This window comes from Elephantulus edwardii, unplaced genomic scaffold (genome assembly GCF_000299155.1).
Source record: "Elephantulus edwardii isolate Elephantulus edwardi_28Jun2011 unplaced genomic scaffold, EleEdw1.0 scaffold00049, whole genome shotgun sequence".
Lineage (NCBI taxonomy): Eukaryota > Metazoa > Chordata > Mammalia > Macroscelidea > Macroscelididae > Elephantulus > Elephantulus edwardii.
In genome coordinates this window covers 17,810,479-17,831,170 of record NW_006399799.1, presented here as the reverse complement: position 1 = coordinate 17,831,170, position 20,692 = coordinate 17,810,479, and the positions used below count along the sequence as shown (strand labels likewise).

The following is a 20,692-nucleotide window of genomic DNA, read 5'->3' as shown; positions in this document are numbered from 1 at the left end:
GCGCGCCCGCGACCCAGGGACGGCAGGACCACCAATCCTGCTCTCAGACTCAGACCCCTCGCTGGAGGTCGGGCATCCGCAACCAATCGACGCACCAGAGCAAGGCGGGGCGCCGAGCTGACCAATGCTGAGCTGCACTGGAGTAGGGAGGGAGGGCACAGGCCCAGAGCGGGCCAATCAAGACGTGAGCAGAGTTTCCCCAGCCAACAGCTTGGGTAACGAAAGCTAGCTGCCAGCGGGTCGACCAGGCCGGGTCCTCTTCGTCCTCGGCTTCCAGGTCCAGGCCCATGCCCTAGGCTTGGCTGCCTACAGGACAAGATACCTCTAAACTCTATACTAATAGTTTTCCATCTATCCAGTATCCCTTTGGGGATCTTAACTCTTGCAGACCTCGTGGTTAGCCCAGAGGGCCCCGCCCCCTCAAGAGGTGGTTTCCTCACTTGAAGACGAGGTTGGAGGACTTTCCGGGCGTTTAGCATTGGGCACATACTGCAGAGTGGCAGTTTCCACAGTGTGCGCAGACATATGCCAATCGCCAAACCCAGCACCACTCTGGGCTGTGAGCATCCCACCCCGCTCCTTGGAACTAAGCAGCTCAGACTAATAGATCTATCCTATGGGGGATAGCTCAGTCTTCTGTATTAACTTTAGTTCACAAGTTTCTGAGAAATTGTTGTAGTCTGGGAATGTGGGCCTCTCCACTCTGCCTCGATTACTCTTTGCCATTCTTGACTGATTTCATTCTTACAATTGAGCCTTGAGATTAACTGCCTGGAGGACAATTTAAAATTTGTTCCTAGTGATACAATTAACAGGAAGGCAGAAGGGAGCGTGGGGGCTGAAATCCTTGGATACCAACACAAAGAATATATTTTACACGAAAAGCGGGAAGTTTGCCCAAGCAAAAAGGTTCCTGGGCAAAGACTGCTTAGGGCACAGTGGACTAGTGTAGGCGAAGAAAAGGCGCTAACCACTTACCGCATAGGCATAGGGAAAGAATGGACTTGGTCTAATGATTTGGGAAGTCCATAACCTTTTTCAGCTCCCCAACGTTTACAAATATAAAAATGTCCAATTTCTAGGGGGAAAAAGTCTGCTGCTGAGTAAAAACTTTTGCTGTGGTTGGACCGGGCATCCAGCCCTGCAACTCCTTCCCCAGGAAGGCACAGGTGTGAGGTCTAGACCCTAGAGAAAAAGTCTCAGGCTCCTACCCTCCCAACCCTGCAAAGCTGGGTCCACCAAGCTGCTCTGGTCAGCTCTCTCAGGAAGCCCAGGTGTTGGGCAAAAAAAGCCAGCTCCCCCTTCAAGAGCCTAGAAGGGACCTGACACAGAAAAGCATCTTTGAATTCTGCCATGGCTCCCTGCCCGCACCCCAAAACCAGGTAGCAGCCTGCTCCCAAACTCAGGAGACACAAGGAGCATTGAGAGAGAGAGCTGAGCTGACCCAAGACTCTCGAACCTGTACAGCTCTAGGCTGTTAAAGGACCAGAGGGACCTGGGACCTGCCATGTTCACTGTCCCAGTGTATCATTCCCCTTTGTTCACTTCAATCCTCTGGGACGCATCAGGCAAAGAGAATGAGCTTTTCCCAAAACTTAGGTAACCCAGAGATCTCGAAACCAGAAAAGCAAAAAGGGCACTCATGGCCAGACATGCCCCTGCTCCTTCAGCTAATACAGACCAAGTGACCCAGCATTTTGGGACAGCTTCTTCCCAGGGTTTGCTTTACCAATTTTACTTAGACATTTGGCCCTACCTCCAGAAAACATGGCTCTTAATCCACCTTCAGTGCCTGGGGCCACTCGGGCACCTTGCTCTACTCAACACATCTTATTGCTAAGGACAAGGTGATGCACCAGTTTTCAAAATAATTTGGTTTATAGCGTTCATACGTAACAAAAAAGGGGAATTATTATAAATCTGGTTCTTGTATACACAGAGTATAGGTGTGAAGCCCTCCAATCCTGGGTCCAGGCAAACAAATACATGAGGAGCAAAAACCTGTTTAACCCTTTACTGTTGCCCTCCAGTTCCCCTCCCCCCACCAAATCAGCTCCCACCCAAACCCTGACCAGGGTGCACATCTAAGTTTGCCCCTGGCCTCCAATGGCCCCATTTCATCCTAACCTCCCCCACCCCAGCCCTTGCATGATTACAAGTTTCTGTTGACAAAATCACTCATCAGGCTCTGCCTGCTTCCACCATTAAAATCCCCACTTCAGGATACTCCCCACCCACACCCTCTAATACTGCACCACAAGGATCCCTGTGCCTAGAGTGATGTGGATACACGTTTCTCCTACCTTCTCCTTCAAGGGAGGACAAAGAGGTGGCATTAACTCCATAGCACCTCAATACTGTGGCTTTGCCAGCACTCCCTTGAGGCTGTATCCGGGCTGGACAGATGCCACATCCATTTCCAGCCAACCTCCAGGGGCCCTTACTCAGCTCAGCTGAGGGCAGAGTTTCACATTTTGTTTGCCCTGCACAGGCAAGGAAGGAAGTAAAGGCCAGGGGCTGGCAAAAGCTGGTCCAGACCAAACATACATATACGCACACATACATACGCGCGCACACACATATAAATACAAAAGGGGGCACGGGGACAAGCACCAGCACCTCTGCCCAGTCGGTGCAGGTGATCTTTAGGAAGCTAAGTCCCAGGCCAGGCACAAGGCAGCCAGGCCAGCCGGCACAGTCAACCCCGTCATGAACCGGGGTCAGTGCAGCTACAGCATTCCAGTGCTCAGCCCCTCGGCTGAGGTTCGGCTGGCAGCTGTCATGTGTCCAAGAATGGCTTGTCTTTTCACTACAGCGGAATGCGATGAGGGTGGGGTGAGAAGATGATGGGGTGGTTATTTCATTCCTTTTCTTTTTACAACTTCAGAGTTCCGAGTGTCTGCTGTGCTGTGGAACCCCAGAGTACTCTTGCCTTGATGGCTGGGAATCTCCTGGCTCCTGGAAGCACCTACTCCATGATGGCCCGGTACAATGCAGGCTCAATATAATCTTCCCGGTATCTAGAGTTGATAACTCGTTGCCGTTTCTTTTCCTGCTTAACCTCCTTCTCTGTAAAAATCTCGTTGAAGCGCATGTCCGAAGCTATGGACTAAAGAAAAACAGGAAAATGAATATTTGATGGCCAACCACCCCAGAACAAAACAAAAAATATATCCTTGCACTGCTTCTTTCTTCCCTCCCAGGCAGGAATGCAGGGCACAGAGAAGACACACACTCACCAGTCGAGTCTTGACTCTCTTGGGAAGCTCTTCATCCAGCGTGTACACATCGTCTCTCTTAACCACAAGCTGTGAGCCATCCTCAAACTCCACCTAACAAGAAAAGACTTTTTAGTTAGGACATCCCTAACTGTCTTCCTGGGACATGTACAAAAACTTAGAACACTGAAGCCATGTCTGGAAAGCAGGACATAGAGCAGCAGGCCTGTTACTGAAGCACTGTGACCCACCCATAAGCTCTCCCAATAGCGAAGCCTTGCTTGCTCTGATCCAGAAGGAAATAATTTATTAAGAACTCTCTACTCTTTGGCAAGAACTCTCTGGCTACTTACCTGGTACATCTGGATGGGGTGGGAAGCTACAAACTTGGCTCCGTAGACTTGGCCATCTGTCCATCTCACCTGGACGACTTCTCCTTCAGCAGGAGGCCCCAACTGGAGACAGTCTTGGCTCTGAGGAACAGGAAGGTCTATCTGAATAGAGTGGTAACTGCCATCTCCCCCAATGAAAAAAATGAACCTGGTCAACTCCCACTCAGACATGCCAGACAAGGCAAGCCTCTCTGGACTGAAAGATGAAACAGTCCAGCCTGCTCCAAATCTTTGTTCTCTGCTGCTTTTCTAAGGTGACAGAAATAAGCAGCTATAATAAACCAGAAGCACAGGAGATAAGTGCTGGAATCAAGAATCTCATGGTTCACTGAATTTCGTGGTTCTTCAAATGTCCCTCCTGAGGATTCTCCAGGGTTTGCCATGAAAAAAATGCTAAAAGTGTACTCAACTATATTCCAAATGTGTTAACTAGAAAGGTAAAAAAAGTCACCTAATATGGACCTGGCAAAGTACTTTAGACTTCTACTCAAACCCTTTAAGGGTGGGTAGAATCATCATTGTAATGGCCATGGCATGCACTGAGAAGTCAATATATGAGGATGTTAGCTGAATGGCCTAGTGGTTAAAGAAGTGTGATGTCAACCCAAAGATCCAAAGGCATGTGGTTCAAATCTATCACTGCTCTGAGGGAGAAAGATGGGTAATCTCCTCCTGTGCCATTTACAACCTCTGAAAATGCACTGGAGAAGCAGGAGTCTGTTCTAAATCAACAACATGTAACAACAGTTGAATGAAAGCCTGAAGGATCTGTCCGGGAGTCTGACAGTGTAACTGTATGAGTTGTAGATTCCTCCCTCCTTCCCTATAACAGTTTTACTTGGGAAAGAAGGACCGACAATTAGGTACAAGTAGTTCCCGACCACACTTACGTCTCTTTTTATTAATCTGTTTGTGTATCTTAATCATTAGTAAAATGCTATAGTGTGTGACTTACTGATGTTATTCTCAGATGTTAACTCATAAATGTTCAAGTTTATACTGTAGTGTTCAAAACACTGCAGAATTTAAAAAGGTAGTAGTAATAAAAAGCAGTCATAATGGAAACTTTTTTTAACTGATGAATTCAACTTATGTCAGAATTAGCTCATCAATGGAGTGGTTGAATAAAACCTTGTTGTACATATGGAACCAACTGTATTTCACAAACACCTTGAAAATAAATGAAGTAAACCTGTCACTTCAAGGAAAATAACTGACAGTCTCTACTGCCATTAATGAAGGTCAAGGCTTTAAGTAAAGATTAGAATTTCACAAAGTTGTACGACCTTTATTTTTGAAACCTGAAAGTCTTCTGATAAAACTGGTACTCTTTAACAAATACGACTTTATGTTGCCGCAGTCTATAAGGAGTTGCACTGCTAACCCCAAAAAATAGCACTATTGTGGCAGTTAAAATTGATCAGATGCTGAAGGGGACAGATAGGCAGTATCTTCCCATACAATGCAGTTTCTGAAAATCGGCTGAGTCAGTTCTAACTTGAGAGTAAGTTATTGAGTGAGAGATGGTAATATATTGAGGATCTGTATAACCCAGTGTACCAGTATCTTCTAAATGACCAACACACTCAAAAGACTCAAGCTCAAAAAAACCCTCTGCACTACAATCCCAGAGGTGCACGGTTCGAATCCACCAGATGCTCTGCTGAAGAAGGAGGGACAATCTCCTCCTGTAACAGTCAGATCTGAATTGACGGTACACACACACACAAAAGAATAAAATTTAAAAACAAAACCTCAAGCTCATTACTCACCTCTCTACAGACTAAAGCACCAGAGCTCCTGAACAATGTGTAATGTTACAAAACTATGCATAAGTGAAAGATCCCATTTACAGTGCAAGACAAACGAGTCCACTTTACTCCAACTGGGTACCCAAAGAGACGGGTCAGGAGCTGAACAACTATGGGCTCAGAGCACCAGAGTGCCTCCCTCCAAAGTGCACTGACACGCTTTCAAATTCCACACTTCAATCAACCTTTAAGAAACTACAACTCCCTGATGGCTGGTATTGTAAAATAATGAGGAATAACCACAGTCATTGGAAAAAGTTATTCAAATACTCCTTCCTTTCCAACCATATAGCTACATGAGTCTGAATTTTCTTATTATACTTTAACCAACACATATTACAATGACTGAAGTAATGAAAATTAGCTATTAAACAGATTTACAAAATTACAGAAAATCAGCATTCTTCTCACTAAAATTTTTGTTTTAGAAGGAATTCTAGCAAGAAGATTATATGTTTAATAAACCTACTTTAATTGTAGTAGATATTATGATAGACGTCACAGAAACTAGCTCTTAAATAATGTTCTCAAAAACCTTTGGGGGCTAAATAAGGATCCTGCAATGATTTCACAGGGGTGATATGAGAAGCAAGAGATATTGAATGTAAAGCCTGAGAAACACTGTAAAAGTTTAATAAATCAGGAACGACACTACTGATGGAGCCCTGGTGGTGCAGATGGTAAAGCACTTGACCACCAACTGAAAGGCCAACAATTTCACATCACCAGGTGCTCTGCAGGAGAAAGATATGCTTCAATATAAACTTACAACCTTGGGAAGTCCTATAGGGTAGATTTACTACACTCTGAGTCTGAACTGACATAATGGCACTGAGATTTGTTTTCTGCATGCTAATGCTAAAAATACTATTGTTGTTATTGTTACTCATCGTTAGGCTAACTTTGACCCTATGTACAACAGATATGAACTATGTCCCTGCCTGAGCCATCGTCACCATCTCGAATACGTTCAAGCTCACTGTTACAGTCACCTTCTTATTCTCTTTCCTGCTTCCTCATTCTCTGACCCTCTACCTTTCCCAGGATGATATCTTTTTTCCAAGGACTCCTGACAACATACCCAAAGTAAGTGGGACAAAGTTTCACCAACTCTGTTACTCTAGAATGCTAGTGTATCTTTACTACAACTAAAGCCTACTTTCTAACACATTAACGTGTTTTTAGCAACTAAACTACTACAGTGGTATAAATACAGAACTACGTGACTGATTGAAAAGAAGAAAAGGCTTCTACCTAGGTGATGTGTCTAACAAATAAAAATGTGAGGGACAGAAGAAACTTGAACTAAGTTCTGAACCCTGAGCCAGGAAACCCAGGATTGTGTCCAGGTACGGATTCCAGTGTCTCAAGTGTTGATAACGTAAGCAGACCAGGGAGTGACCCCAGCCTGTTTTTACTCAGCACCAACGCATTTTGAACTGTGAAGAAACAAAGTAGATTCCATATTATCAACCAAAATAGGATGAGTTAAAAAAAAAAAGTTGGATAGTTCTAAATATCACAGCTAATAAGCAAAAGAACGATATGCTGACCTAATTCTAGACTGAAATGCAAATATGTTTCAAAAATTCCTGATTCCTATGAGATTCTAGAAGAATGTGGGTACAACAGTAGCCTGTTATTTTTAATGTCCCTCCCCAAGGAAAAACTAATAAAAATGTCTTTTTTTATTCAGGGATCATCAAACTCCTAGGAGGGTGGGACCACAGACCTAGGCAGAAAAAGTAAGCAAGTTCTCAGTCAAGCCACCAGCCAGTAATAAGGACACGTTACTCCACTCTAAACTGCCCCAGAAGTTTCTTGCAGATATTACCACTATGTCCTCTGGATAGAGATTGTCACTGAAGGAGCCATCATCAAAGTTGACTTCATAGAAGGTCTCGGTGGTGAGCCTGACCACTTCGCACTGGTAGAAGCGCCCATTCTTATGCTTGCTGATAACCTTCTGGCCTGCAGTAATGCTCTGCAAAGCTCCCTTGGCACGCTGGAAGAAACAGGTGCATGGATTAGTCACACGTGGACAGGCCTGGCAACTGAGGACCAAGACCAATTGCTTGTTACTCTTTAAGAGAAAAAGGTGAACAGGACATTAGAATGGTAAAAGAGAAAGGCAAGACATGAAACAAATCTTTCCAGTACCCACAATCCAGTTAAGATCCTGTAAGAACCAGGGTAATCTTTTCTTCTATACATTTGGTTCCTCTCTTAACTCCAAGTCCACAGTTGATCATTATACTGTATTATCTCACCCCAAACTCCTGACTACTCCAATGCTGCCAGCTTCTTATCTGGCTATATTTCATCTACTTCACTTATCACAATCTAATACACACTGCATATTATTCCTATCTATTTTTTTTTACTCTATACTTTAGAAGGGCAGGAACTTTAACAGACGAAGGAGAGAAGGAATATATAATTAGGAATTATTGGCATGCCAAGAGTCCAGAATAAGAGCTGCATAGTAAAGTGGTCTGGCAGGGGGAACAACTGTATAACAATGAAAACAACTTTTTCCCAAAGAGAAAAGGGGGGTAGGGGCAGTGAGGAAAATGTGGAACAATGAATGATTAGAAACCCAAGTTCTTTATAAACTTTCATTAAAATATCAATAAAAAAAAACAAGAGCAGAACTTCTTTTACTTTGTCTACCAGTATAATTCCCAGCTCCTAAAACTGTATCTCGCACACAGAATATGCTCAATAATAAATGAATAAATGAGTCAAAGAAATACTCAACATTTTTCTCCTCATGTTGCTGCTGTGTGACATCGAGTCAGAACGGACTCATAGCTGACCCTCCAGGAGGTTTTCAGAGGCAGTTAATTGCATGGAAGATTGCCCATCCTTTTCCTGTGGGGGCAAATGGGGGACTCAAACTGTACACCTTTGGGACTACAGTGGAGCTTCTTAACTTCTTAACACTAGGCCACCAGACAGCACCAACAATCTAGACTGCTGAACTGAGAATGTGATATGCTCATAACCACCACAAAATCACTAATGCTCTCTTGACAACAAACTCCATAGCTGGTACACAATCTTTTATTTCCTCAAAATTCTAGTCTCACATATGACTGTCTACTGTGAGCTCACAGAATATGTATTTGGCTAAGTATTATTATGAAAAGGTTAAGTATATTATGAGACAAATATTTAACATGAAAATGTTCTCACTCCCTTGTTAAACACTTAAATCCTATGATATGCAAGGGACAATATTAGTTTAACCTTCACTATCCAAAATGAACAGAGTAGGAACTTCTTGTTGTTGTTGTTGTTGTTGTTAGGTGCCATCAAGTCAAGCCCAACTCATAGCAATCCTATGAACAGAAGATCTGAACCCTGTTCTATCCTGTGCCATTCTCACACTTTCTGACACACAAGAGCCCACTGCAGCAGTCACTGTGTCAATCCATCTGGTTGAGGGTCTTTATCTCCTTCACTGACCCTCCACCCTTCCCAGCATCATGTTCTTCTCCAAGGAATAGCCTCTCCTAGCAACATGCCCAAAGTATGTGAGGTGAAGCTTCATCATTCTTTCATCCAAATAGCACTCTGGCTGCAGCCCTTCCAAAACATATTTGTTCGTTCTCCTGGCCGTCCATGGGATGTTCTCTTTTCCAATATCACACCTCAAAAGCATCAATTCTTTTTTTGTCATCCTTATTCATTGTCCAGCTCTCAGATGCACAGCAAGTAATCGCAAAGACCATAGCCTGAATCAGATGCACCTTAGTCCTTAAACTGACATCATTACTCCTCCTTAATTTGGAGAAGTCCCTAAATGCTCCAAATCCAAGCTGTTTAATTCTTCTTGTAACTATTAAGACTCTTGCACCTTTTCGACTATAAACCCTCACCACACCTGAATCCCCTACTTTGTTGTTAGGTGCCATCAAGTTAAGTACAACTCACAGTGACCTGACCCTATGAACAACAGACCTGAACCTATCCTATGCCATCTTCACAATCTCTGACACACTCAAGTTCACTGCTACAGTCAACTGTGTCAATCCATGTGAGAGTCCTCCTCTATTTTCAACCCCTCCACCTTTCCAAGCAAGAAATAGCCTCTTCAGGCAGCATGCCCAAAGTATGTGAAACTTCAAAGTTTTATCATCTTTGCTCATCTTTGCCTCCAGGGAGCCCTATGGCTGCCCTTCTCCAAAACCTGTTTGTTCTTTTGGCAGTCCATGGGATCTACAGCACTATTTTTTCACATCCTCCCTCTCACTAACCCCTGCTGAAATGAGAGAACTCTATAAACTTCAGTTCCAGGCTGATACACATGATGAAGGTACAGTGAATACCTATTATACCAGGAGCTTCAGGAGGGCTGGGCCTTTCCCTAAGTGTGGGCGTAACGTCCCACACAAGATGTCAAGAGCATAATCAGGTACATCCCTTTCTGAGACAAACAACTGGTTTCTCTGATCTCTCCTCTTTAATCTTTCACAGGAGACAGCTTCATGTTAAGGCAAACTAGGAGGGGATTGTGAAAGATGACAGAGCACATCTCTTGTATAAACTCTGTTCAAAAATGTTCATTTTTGAGCTAGTCTATAGATATACTCTAAATGAACACCTATGAGATCCTGCTGGGTAACAATAAAAAAGCCTTCTCAAATCCTCCTAGCCAGGGTATAGTTTCTCTCTTAAACTACTTCAGGTTGCAGGGGCCTATGGGGTGACAGAAATAAAAGACTGAATGCCAAGTAAAGCTCTCTACAATCCTGGGGCTCCCTCTATATAAATGCTTGCCTTTGTAGTCCTGTGAAGACTCAATTCACTTTTTCCTTCTTTTTCCATGTTCTTATACAGAAGAATACCTCTAATTATTCCTTCCAAATCTCATCACCCCTCAATCTCCTGGTACCATTCATTCAACCAACAATTTAAAAACCAAATACTGTATGCCAGACACTGTGCTGGACACCTTCATATACATTTTCATTATTTGTGAAATTACTTGCCATCACCACCACATCCATGTTACTTAAGAGACTGAAATTTCACGGCTTGCTTGAGATCACACAACTAAACACAAAGTAGAACTAAGATGAAATCAGTTCCTCTGAGTCCTGCATTCATTATTCCTCCTCCAGACTTGGACCATCAACCTATGAATCCTTCTCAACAGTTTCATGAGTTACTGTCTCATATCAACCTTAATCACCTCTTTTTCTTACTTATTCTCTCATTCTGTCTGGCTTCTGATCAACTATCCCACAGAAACTCCCCACTTCGGGCTGATCTGAAGGAGTTGGTAGTTTCAGAAATAGAACCTTTCACTAGCTCTAGACAGCATGTGCAGGGGACGAGAAGAACCACCCTAACAGGCCTTTCTCCTCTACAGGACGGAGCTCCTGATGCCTTCTTTTGGCTTGCTTGAATGAAGTGTTCTCCATCTCTCACCCTTTCTCAATTCTTTCACTGGTTCAGTCTTACCAGCAGCTCTTTATACTGGGATGCTCCAAAACACTTTCTTAAGGGAATTTGTTTCAATCATCCTATTAACACGTGGCCGTACACTTTTAAATTGACAACCATGCTTAGAAACACATTTTGCCGTCATTTGCGGCAACTGTTAAACGCTAATGATATCCAGACTTTTTTCAGCTGTCTCCTGACAGATCAACCAAAATGCCCCAGAGACCTCAAAAGCACACGTGCTCTTTCACCTTTTCTGTCTCCTTTCCCCTGCAAAAGAACCGTGGCTCCATCTCAGTCCCTAACTGCAACAAACAGCATCATCCTATTAGCACCCTTTTCATCTCTCAAGCGCAACCTGAGTCATCATCTTCAGTTCATCTTCTCGCTCTTTCCCTGTCTTTTCTCTTAAAACTGGTCACCAACTCTTGTCAATTCTACCCACTGTAGGATGTTAGGATTAGATGCCGCCTCAATTTGTACCTAATGTGCTCCTACTTCAGACCAAATATCTCTTCTAAGTTAATGTGTCTCCCTGTCTCAAGGTCTTACTCCTTGAATTCTCTCTTTAATTGACCACCAGAGTGACTCTTAAAAAGACAGGATTCAAAATGTAAATATTCTTGAAGCTGTAACATGGAAAGCAGGGGTCTTACCTTCTGGAACTGACTTGCCTTCAGGCTCTATCCTTTCCAACAGTCTCACAACCATTCCTGAGTTTTCATTACTCTGGGCTCTATCATTCTGTTTCTGTACAGCCTTTAATGTCTCCTCCTCACAACTTCTACTCATCATTAAAGACTCACTTTAAATCCCATCTTCTCACAAAACTCTTTCATAACTCCTCTAATGAAAAGAGTTAACATTAAATGTTTTCTACTCTGAGCTCCACCATTTAGAGAACTCCAATAATCTTTACTGCATGGTAGTTAATAGCATTCAATGTTTTACAGATTTTTACATTAACAGAGATTCAACTACGTTCCCAACACCATGTTAAGTAAAAGGACATCTGAATTAGTAAGCAATGGACCCTGAAGGAGTTTATCTTGGTAAAACAGAAACAAGCAAACATACAAACATAAGAAATCAATCACAAGTAACTCAGTACCACTGAATCATGAAGTACAAAGCTGGCTGTTGAGACAGACAGGGCTCTCTTAATCCCTTCTTCATTCATTCTCTCCATAATGCTCAATGCTTAAGGAAATACCTGCTAAGTGGTAAGGAGTGTCACCACCAACCCAAAGGCATGCAGTTCAAATCCATCAGCTGCTCTGTGGGAAAAGGATGGGCAATCTCCTCCCATCTGATTTACTGCCTCTGAAAACCTGCTGCAGAGTCAACTATGGGTCATTTCCAACTCAACAGTAAATAACACCTACAAATGCACAGCATACAGAGAAAACTGATCCTGAACTCTGTCCAGAGGATTCCAAAAGACTCTTCCTTACCTCCAAACTAGGAATCTTGTGTCGAAAGCAAGTAATGAAGACAACAAAAGGCCAGTCATCTGGCTGCATCATCACCCCAGCAGCTTGGGCACAGCTCACGTGGAAGGCAGTCGGGCAACGACCATGAGAACACTGCACACAGCAGCCAGCAGCTCTTTTTCTCCGCTTCTTACAGAAGAAACATTTCTGCAGTACAGAGGAAGCAGGACAATGACCCCAGGAACTAATAGTACAACTTGCTACAGGGGCCCCTACTCGCGTACCCAGAGGAAAACGAGCACGAGCCCACCTCTGCCAAACCAAAAGGGCATATACCCTCTTTCAATCTCATTCCTGATTATGGGCACTTTCACTACAGAAATTTAACCACAGGTTGACAATTACAAATCCTGAGCAAAAACAAGAGGTGAAAAAAATGGTCCCTGGGCAAGAATATGTCCTGAAAAAGGCAATGTTCTTCTCCCCCAGGAGACACAGAAGTCATAGAAAGCCCATCTCTTCTTACCAGCTTGAAGCGAGGCAAAGGGATTTTGCTGAGATCCACTGGGCTTCTTTCTGCAATGTTGACAAACCTTGCTTCCAGAATTGCCACAGCACAAGAGACATGGACCCACCTGCCAAAGGTAAAGGTTCCTGCAGTCATCTGTGGTTCTATGGTCCTATCACCTTCTACACAGGCCTACCAATAGCACATGCTTAACCCAGTGTGCTCACAATTTCCACAAATAAGTGTCTGGGGCCCAGCAAGGTTTAGAATTTGTACTGTCTCAGCACTGGGTATAGGGAAACCACTAAAGATGGTGCCCTCACACTGGCTAGAGTTAGGCTAAGGCTATGCTTCTGACACTACCTTATCAAACAAAATCTGTTTTAAAATAGACAAAGCTATTTGACTGTGGGAGATTTCAAGAAGTGAATAAACTGGAAAGTACCACACAAAACGCTTTTACCCCAGGACCTGGTTGCTTTCTGAAAGTAACCAGCTGTGCTCAAATCTGGACATAATCACAGCTCTCCACATAGGTCTTTAGCCAAATTTTCCCCACCACACTGAAATGATCTGTGTCTTCTGCTTCTCTGTATGTACCTCAGACTCACTGTTTCATATCTGAGTCAAGCCCCCCTTCCTCTGTGAAGTCTGTTCAGTGAACAACCTTAGAAAACTTAATAGTTTACTTTCTGGGCATTTTGGAAAATGACAAGTGAGAACAATCAAAATGGTCAAAGTTCTTAAATTCAGCGTAGGTAAAAGCCTACAACAGACAATGTGTGGCTGGCAGGACTGTTCTGCAGGAATGGGGACAGACCTGGTCTATGTGGTCCTAGAGGGCAGAGCAAGGATTAAAAGGTAAGTGTGAGGAAGCAGTTTTTGAGAGGAATCTAGTTGTCCTCCCATATCCGTAATAAAGTGCTTATGGATATTGAGGGGATAAAGTGGGGGAGAGACTCAAGAAAAAATTTTTCCACTCCAAATAAGGAAGACTTTTAATAGCGCTATCTGGCAATGGAACACAACACCCTCAAATAATGGCAGCAAGAATCTTTAAGGGAGTGGAAGCAGCAAACAAAAGAACTTGCTACCTGCAACAGCCCAAGACAGGCTAGCTATCAACAATGTTCATGGGGATTCTAATAGGAGGTGAGCTGGGATCAGGATATTCACCACTAGCTGCTCACCAATCTTACCATTATCCCTTTGACAAGCAGATCTTCCAGGGCAAAAATCTTCCCCTATCATACATTTCCAGCTTAGAACAACTAAGCCCAACAATGGACACAAAGATGCAGCTCCATGAAAACGAGAAACCTTACAGCTGAGAAGCCCAGCCTGGGGCCCCACTGTTCAGAAACTTTATTAAACAGATGTTCCCTGTCTTCCTTGAGTTCACTATCTGTATTTCAAACAGCAGGGCTAAGCCAAAGAGAGATTACCAAGTGGAAAAGGCTGACTGGTCCACAGTGTACAGTCCCAGCTGTGACAAGGTGATGGTCCTCATTTCTGGTTCACAAAGTTCCCCCACAAGATCATCACAGGGTCTTCATAGCCTCTTGAGTCCATTCTTAACTCTCCCAAGAGGAGGAGTTACTTCTATCTTTGCCTCAAAGGGGAAGTTGAAGTTGGAGAGGTTTGGGACTGCGTGATGTCCCCTTGGCATTTCTTTTTTTAAATTAGTCTCAGAGATGCTATCCCAGCTTCTCAAATTCTCACTAGTCATTTAGATTAACAATCATTCCCCTCGCAGTGTCTCTGCATGCTGCTTCGGAATTAAGTTTATGCACTCTGAGATCATCCTCAAAAAAAACCTCACCTGTCATCATTTGCTCTCTGCAGGGCTCCTCCTCGTAATGAGCATAAACAGCAGTCCTGCCAAGACAAGAGAGGAAAGTGGTTACCACTAAGCCACTAGCATCCAATCTGCTCTCCCCTTGATGTCCTCTGGGCAACGGTAGCCCCAACAGAAGAAAGGAGCCTGATGGCATGTGGGGCTTAGCCGATGCAGCCTCTATAACCAGGACACCCCAGCAGAAAGATGGAGACCACCTAAGGCTGAACTATATCAAGCATTTGCTTGACTTAACATAATCCTCTCCACTGTTACTGCTAACAATAACTAAGCAAAATCACAGTAACACCAGGCTCAAGCTGGAGGTTCTGACTGCTTCCCATGTGGTATTACTTGGCTCTAGGGGCATGATGAAAAGAAGGCTGCAAAAAGGCTCCGACCAAGCAGCTCAATTACATAAAAGGGGTAATGGTGCCCACTCAGAACTTCTTTGACCCAGAGACACAATGGAGCCAACACAGACTCGATTCATGCTCTGTCACAGGTGGGCAGCAGGCAGCAGCCACCAGCACTGTAAAGGTATTTATTCTGACATCACTAAACCCTATGAGGATAGGTGGGGATATCAAGTCCAATTTACAAAAGTCAGGCCTTGAGTGCATTTGAGGTCTCCTGGGAATGACAGTAACCGTGAAGGAGTACTCACTTCCTCCAGGGCATTGGCTGAACATCGTGAACACATCCAGTCTTCAGAAGCCTTTGCAGGGGGCACCCCATAGCAACCTAAGGGGACACAGATGTACAAATTAAACCCAGTAGCCACAACCCAAAGGAGATATGCAACCTTTTTCCACATACCACTTCATAAAGTCAAAGTCAAACGGTATTAAAAATCTACATTCTGAAAGACCAGATTTACTCATCTGAAAAAACTAATAGAACCTCCAAAACTATGGATCCTAAACATCCTTGAAATATGGAACTAAATCAACTTCCTACAGATCACCTTTCAGACAAACAGACAGGCCTCTAAAGTGAACAGTAACACCAGGGAAGCATACAGTGCTCAGAGGAATCAACCCTGAGACAAAAGGGCAACATTTTCCAAAAAATTCAGAAGGCAGGAAGGGGCAGGAAACATGGATGGAAGAAAATCAGGGAACCAGGGGAGAAAATGGGAAGAGTACTGTTAACACTGAGAGGCTGAAACTAACACCACAAACAAATGTGTATAAAATGTTGTCTAGAAAACCAATTCAGGACTTTTAATCAAACCACAACTGTAAAAAGTGAGAGGGAAAAAATTCCTTGAATTTTAAAGTCAGAGCTCCCAGGACTCAGCTGAGTCATCAGTGTGGCCCAGTACCTCAAAGGAAAGAAACTGAAGTGTCATTAAGAGTACAAACACTAGGGGAGCTCTGGTGGCCTAGTGGCAAGAAGCTGCAACTACAATCCCAGAGGTGCACGGTTCAAATCTACCAGATGCTCTGCTGGGGAAGGAGGGGCAATCTCCTCCTGTACCAGTCAGATCTGATTTGACGGTACACGCACACAAAAATAATAAAATAAAAAAAATAAAAGAGTACAAACACTAAGCAAGAAGAGCAGAGACCAATCTTCTGACATCTCCACCCAAGGACATCAATAGCTTCTCACTTGAAGTTTTCAGAAGCATGGAGTCCTTAAAGTAAACGACCTCCAAAATCAAACTCACTGTTAAATTTTCCAACAATCTTTGCATTGAGAGGCAGGAAAGGATGAGAGGTAACTAAGAGGTAATAAGGTGACAGGGACTTTTCCCAAGATGACCCACAATCCTTGAGACAGGCTGAAGACTAATGTTAAGAGGCACTCACTTGCATGGACCCGGACACTGCACTTCTTACAGGAGACCAAAAGGCTTGTGCCATCCTCCTCAAGGTAAGGGGTGGAAAGGTTGATATCTGTGTTGTGGCCGGTCAAAGTGAAGCACATCTCTGGAATCAATGGCTTGGTCCTCTGCTTCGGGGGGGCTAAATCTGGTGCCTTTCCACACTTCTGACTAAGGCCTCCAAATTCAACCTAAGAGGAGAGTACACCTCAATAAACACATGCCTGTGCTTTTTGCTTTCCCCCTGCTCCATAAGCACAAAGTCGGCTCTGCGATGTCTATGGTTGTGGCTCCCGGGTGCACAGTAATTATCTCAGAGCTGCTGATTGAAGTTACCTGTAATGACTCCAATTCAATTTCTCACAGCAGCATCAAACAAAGGCCCCCAGGGAACAACTGAGAACAGGGAGCGAAGTAAGAGGCATCTGGGATTTCAATCAATCTGCTCAAACCAAGTGGTAACAAAATGCAGAGATGCTGGCAGCGATGAGGAAGATGAGGAATTGTGGGATCACCTATGTGCTTACACCATGGTGGCCCCATCCAGGGAGAGCACCCCATGCAGGTCCCTCATGGCTTGCACTCAATTCCTCTCAAGGAACGTATCAGCAGGACACCTGAGCTACAGCACTGTCACATGAGTCAGAGCCCCATCTGCTGATTCCTGGCTCAGGGCCCTCTTCAAGAAGAACATTATGTCCATGTACTTAGCTTGGCAAATACGCCAAATGGCTAATATCTAATAGCTCTGGGGCTGCTGAACACCATCACCCCCACCATCCAGGATGGAGCCTGACACACCATCTCATCCCTGAACCTGTGCCATTCATGAAGTTACAGCCAGGCTACTCACTTCTCTCACATGTCACAACACAGAGTTCTTTAGTTTTGCTTTTTTGGTCTGTGGAAAGTAGCGAGTTACTAATCCAAAGTGTATTGGATTAGTAGTCAAATGGTGTGTGCTTTGACACAGGACGAACACGGGCCCTGCCAGGCTCAGCAATATGCCACTCTAACCACACCACGAGGGGAGTGGCTCCATAACCACAATCCCGGTAGGTCCCAGATGTGCGTGAACTGTATCACCTGGCACTGGCTGCTTTAACGCCTTCATGGCTTCCTGGTACAAGACCAGAGGAGCTCTGTGATGGTGAAGCCAACAAAAAGCCCTGTGGTGAAGGAGCAGAGTGAAACTCAGCCCTGGAATTCAGCACTCTCCCTTCCTCACCTCAGGTCCTCTGCAGCCATCGAGATGATGGCAGAGATGACAGATGCAACCCCTGGGCTACATTAGCCACTGTAGCAATAGGGAGGAAGGAAAAAGACAACACTAGAGGGCCTGACCCTTCATGTGATGATCAGGCTGCAGTAAATAAGCAGGCCCTCAAACTCACTGGTCTAGACCACAGAGCACCTATCAGGAACAATCACTGATGAAGATGACAAAAATCCTAGATTCTTCTTCAAACAGTAAAGTCTGTGAGGCTTGAAAAGTAAAGTCTTGACATTTTCTAAGGCAGATGGGATTAAAGACGCTCCCAAACCTAAGTTACATCCTCAGCTCTTCTCTAAAGGATTCCCAAGTGAAAACTCATAGCTGAGTTATCCCCATGCTGAAGATCAACCAATAAACACGAGTGAAGCAGAGAATGCTAGGATTTAAAAAGAAAATAAATCCATGGCAAACTATGTACCCAGAAAGAAATCTAACTTCCCTCCAAATGCTGATCCTGGGGATGGAGCAGCAAAAGGGATGTGGTGGGCTCACCTGGTGGTAAGTCAGAAAAATCATGCAGACGGCACAGTGAGGGGCCTGCAGGGCCATGGTCTCATTGAATTCCTTTTCAGCCTCAAAGTTGGGCGGACGGTTCTGCCACAGCTGGCTCAGAGGCTTGGCCCAGGATTCTGTCTCCTCAGCCTCCTCCTCAGGGGTCAGCTGCTCCGACAACTCTAAAGGAGGGAGCAGACACGTAAGTCAGCACCTGTCTTACACAGATCTGTGGTTCTGCTGGAGAGCACACTGACTCAGGCAACACCTCAGCCCTAAGGGTGAACCAAATTAAAAATTCTCAATGGAAAAAAAATTAACTCTAGGACTTAGATGATGTTGCAAGTCCCACACATAGCTCTTTCTTGGACTACATGGATTCACGGTTGCAAGTCTTTCTGCTTGTCCTCGGAATTCAGCCTTCTCACTGCTGCCTGACCTACGAGCTGCTGGCAAGCCATTCCTCTGCCCAAGGGCAGCAGAGTAAAACATCTTGCCAAAACTCCACTCAATGCTGCCTCCAAAACGACAGTACGTTAAGTATTTTGTCTTTTAAACATTTCCCCTTTAGTTGTACTAGAAGGAAACAAGGAACAAAATAACACAGAAATTGTAAAATTGAAAGTCTGAGTATCACAACCCTTGTCAGCACTTTCTGACTCCCACTGGAAAAAGTCAGAGGAATTTCAGCCTTTTCTGGGCAGGATGCATCAACCCTTCCAGACTGTCTCAGAGAAATACCAGAGACACACATCCAGGATTAATGCTCTTTCCAGCCACCAAAACGTTAATATCTGAGGTCAGGCCAGGGGCTGGCAAACCACCTCACACAGGCCCAACTGAGCCTGGCAAGAGAGCAAGTAATCTGACTTTCTCAAGTTGGGGGAAGGGATATACACATATAACAAGTCTGTCTACGGCCTGTAAAGCCGACAGTATTTATATATTTATAAAGTACTCACAGGCTCCTGTATATCTGTGTCTCTTAGGTACTCTCGCTAACTGATGATAAATTTCATCAGGCCTGGGCACTGCCTAATCAAAACCACCGCTGTGGCATCAATTCCAGTCTGTGGAATCCACTGACTCTCTGAAGCTGTGAATTCTAATGGGAGGAGGTTGCCCTGCAGAATGGGAAAAATCCCTTCTGCAATGGGATACTACACTGAAAACAAAAACTGCTCAGCAGTAAGACAGGAGTGATAATGGTGCACACTTTCTAGACCTTTAAAATCCATGAAAGTGGCACTGCCCACTAGTTGCAACAAAAACAGTCAGTCACCCTCATAATTAAGAGAAACCTCAAAATTCTGAAGGTGATGGGTGAATAAATTACATTCAAAACTCTGGTATAAGTAGACGCAAATACCAAAGTAAACTTTGTCCAAAATGTTTCTCCACATACACCCTCCTGTGATGAGTGCCCTTCTTTGTTAAGTGTGACCAAAGAAACGAAGTCTGGCATTCAGAGTCCGAGTCATGTTAAGGGATCACCGCATCGAGCTGTGTGGAGGCATCAGTAACCCTTGGCTCAATCTATCTCTCAAGATATTCTCACATCCTCCAAGACAGAACCACTTTACAAGAGATCCCTGAGATCTACACAGACTAGACCAAGGCAAGGAGTGGTGCATTCTTAATCTAGGTGCATATTTCTTCATCTTTGGCAATTTCAGCTTGACGTAGATACCTACTTACTCTGTTTTCACAGAAGTGTTTATTATAAAGGGACAAGGCAGTGAAGATCTCAGCAAAGACAAATGTAGAACAGTGAGGCCAAGGCAGACAGCTAAATCAACACCTACAAGACCAGAGTCAAAGAGGTGGTACCAGGAACCAAAAGTTCTGCACGTTGGCTGGATCATGACAAAACTCAAGAGAAACTGACTCAGAACTAATTCATTAACACAGTGTTATATCTGCCCAATTTCTGGCAATTATCTATCACAATGTACTGCTCCAAACATTTCTGAACTATCATCATCATCAATATATTATTTATATATGATATTAATAATACTACTCAGTAATTTCTTCATTCTAGGGATCACCTTTTTTTGAAGGAGCACAAATACAGATCTTTTTTTGTCAGTTGACTAGGTAGCAGTCTTCAAAATTACTGGCATTGATGAGTGGGCTTATCACATTGTACATATTGTCTACGTGTGTAAATGCATGGAAAGAAGCAGTTACAGGTAAAATAATGGCAAAGCTGTGGTGGTCTAGTGATTAAGAAGCTGTGCTGCAATCCCAAAAGCACAAGGTTTGAATCCACAGGAAGAGGATGGGTCATCTCCTCCAATGCGGTTTCCTGCCTGTGAAAATCTTGAGGGTCAGTGATGGGTCGGTTCCAACTAGACAGCACACAACATCAACATGGTGTTTTTATTATTCCAACTTTTTTATATTTGAAAATGTTTCATCATATATACCATGGACT

General features: G+C 44.0%; 1 protein-coding gene across 1 annotated transcript in view; it reads right to left on the bottom strand.

Moving 5' to 3' along the window:
- Positions 1–2,510: 2,510 nt before the first annotated feature.
- Positions 2,511–20,692, bottom strand: part of KDM4A (lysine (K)-specific demethylase 4A) — a 47,948-nt gene continuing 29,766 nt past the window's right edge. Inside the window, exons 12-21 of the mRNA XM_006886553.1 lie at positions 18,253–18,434; positions 16,471–16,675; positions 15,321–15,397; positions 14,639–14,694; positions 12,835–12,943; positions 12,330–12,515; positions 7,256–7,426; positions 3,572–3,691; positions 3,240–3,332; positions 2,511–3,109 (exon numbers count right to left, since the gene is read on the bottom strand). Coding sequence (XP_006886615.1) covers positions 2,969–3,109; positions 3,240–3,332; positions 3,572–3,691; positions 7,256–7,426; positions 12,330–12,515; positions 12,835–12,943; positions 14,639–14,694; positions 15,321–15,397; positions 16,471–16,675; positions 18,253–18,434 — 1,340 coding nt within the window. The 3' untranslated portion in view covers positions 2,511–2,968. The remainder of the gene's footprint in view (positions 3,110–3,239; positions 3,333–3,571; positions 3,692–7,255; positions 7,427–12,329; positions 12,516–12,834; positions 12,944–14,638; positions 14,695–15,320; positions 15,398–16,470; positions 16,676–18,252; positions 18,435–20,692) is intronic.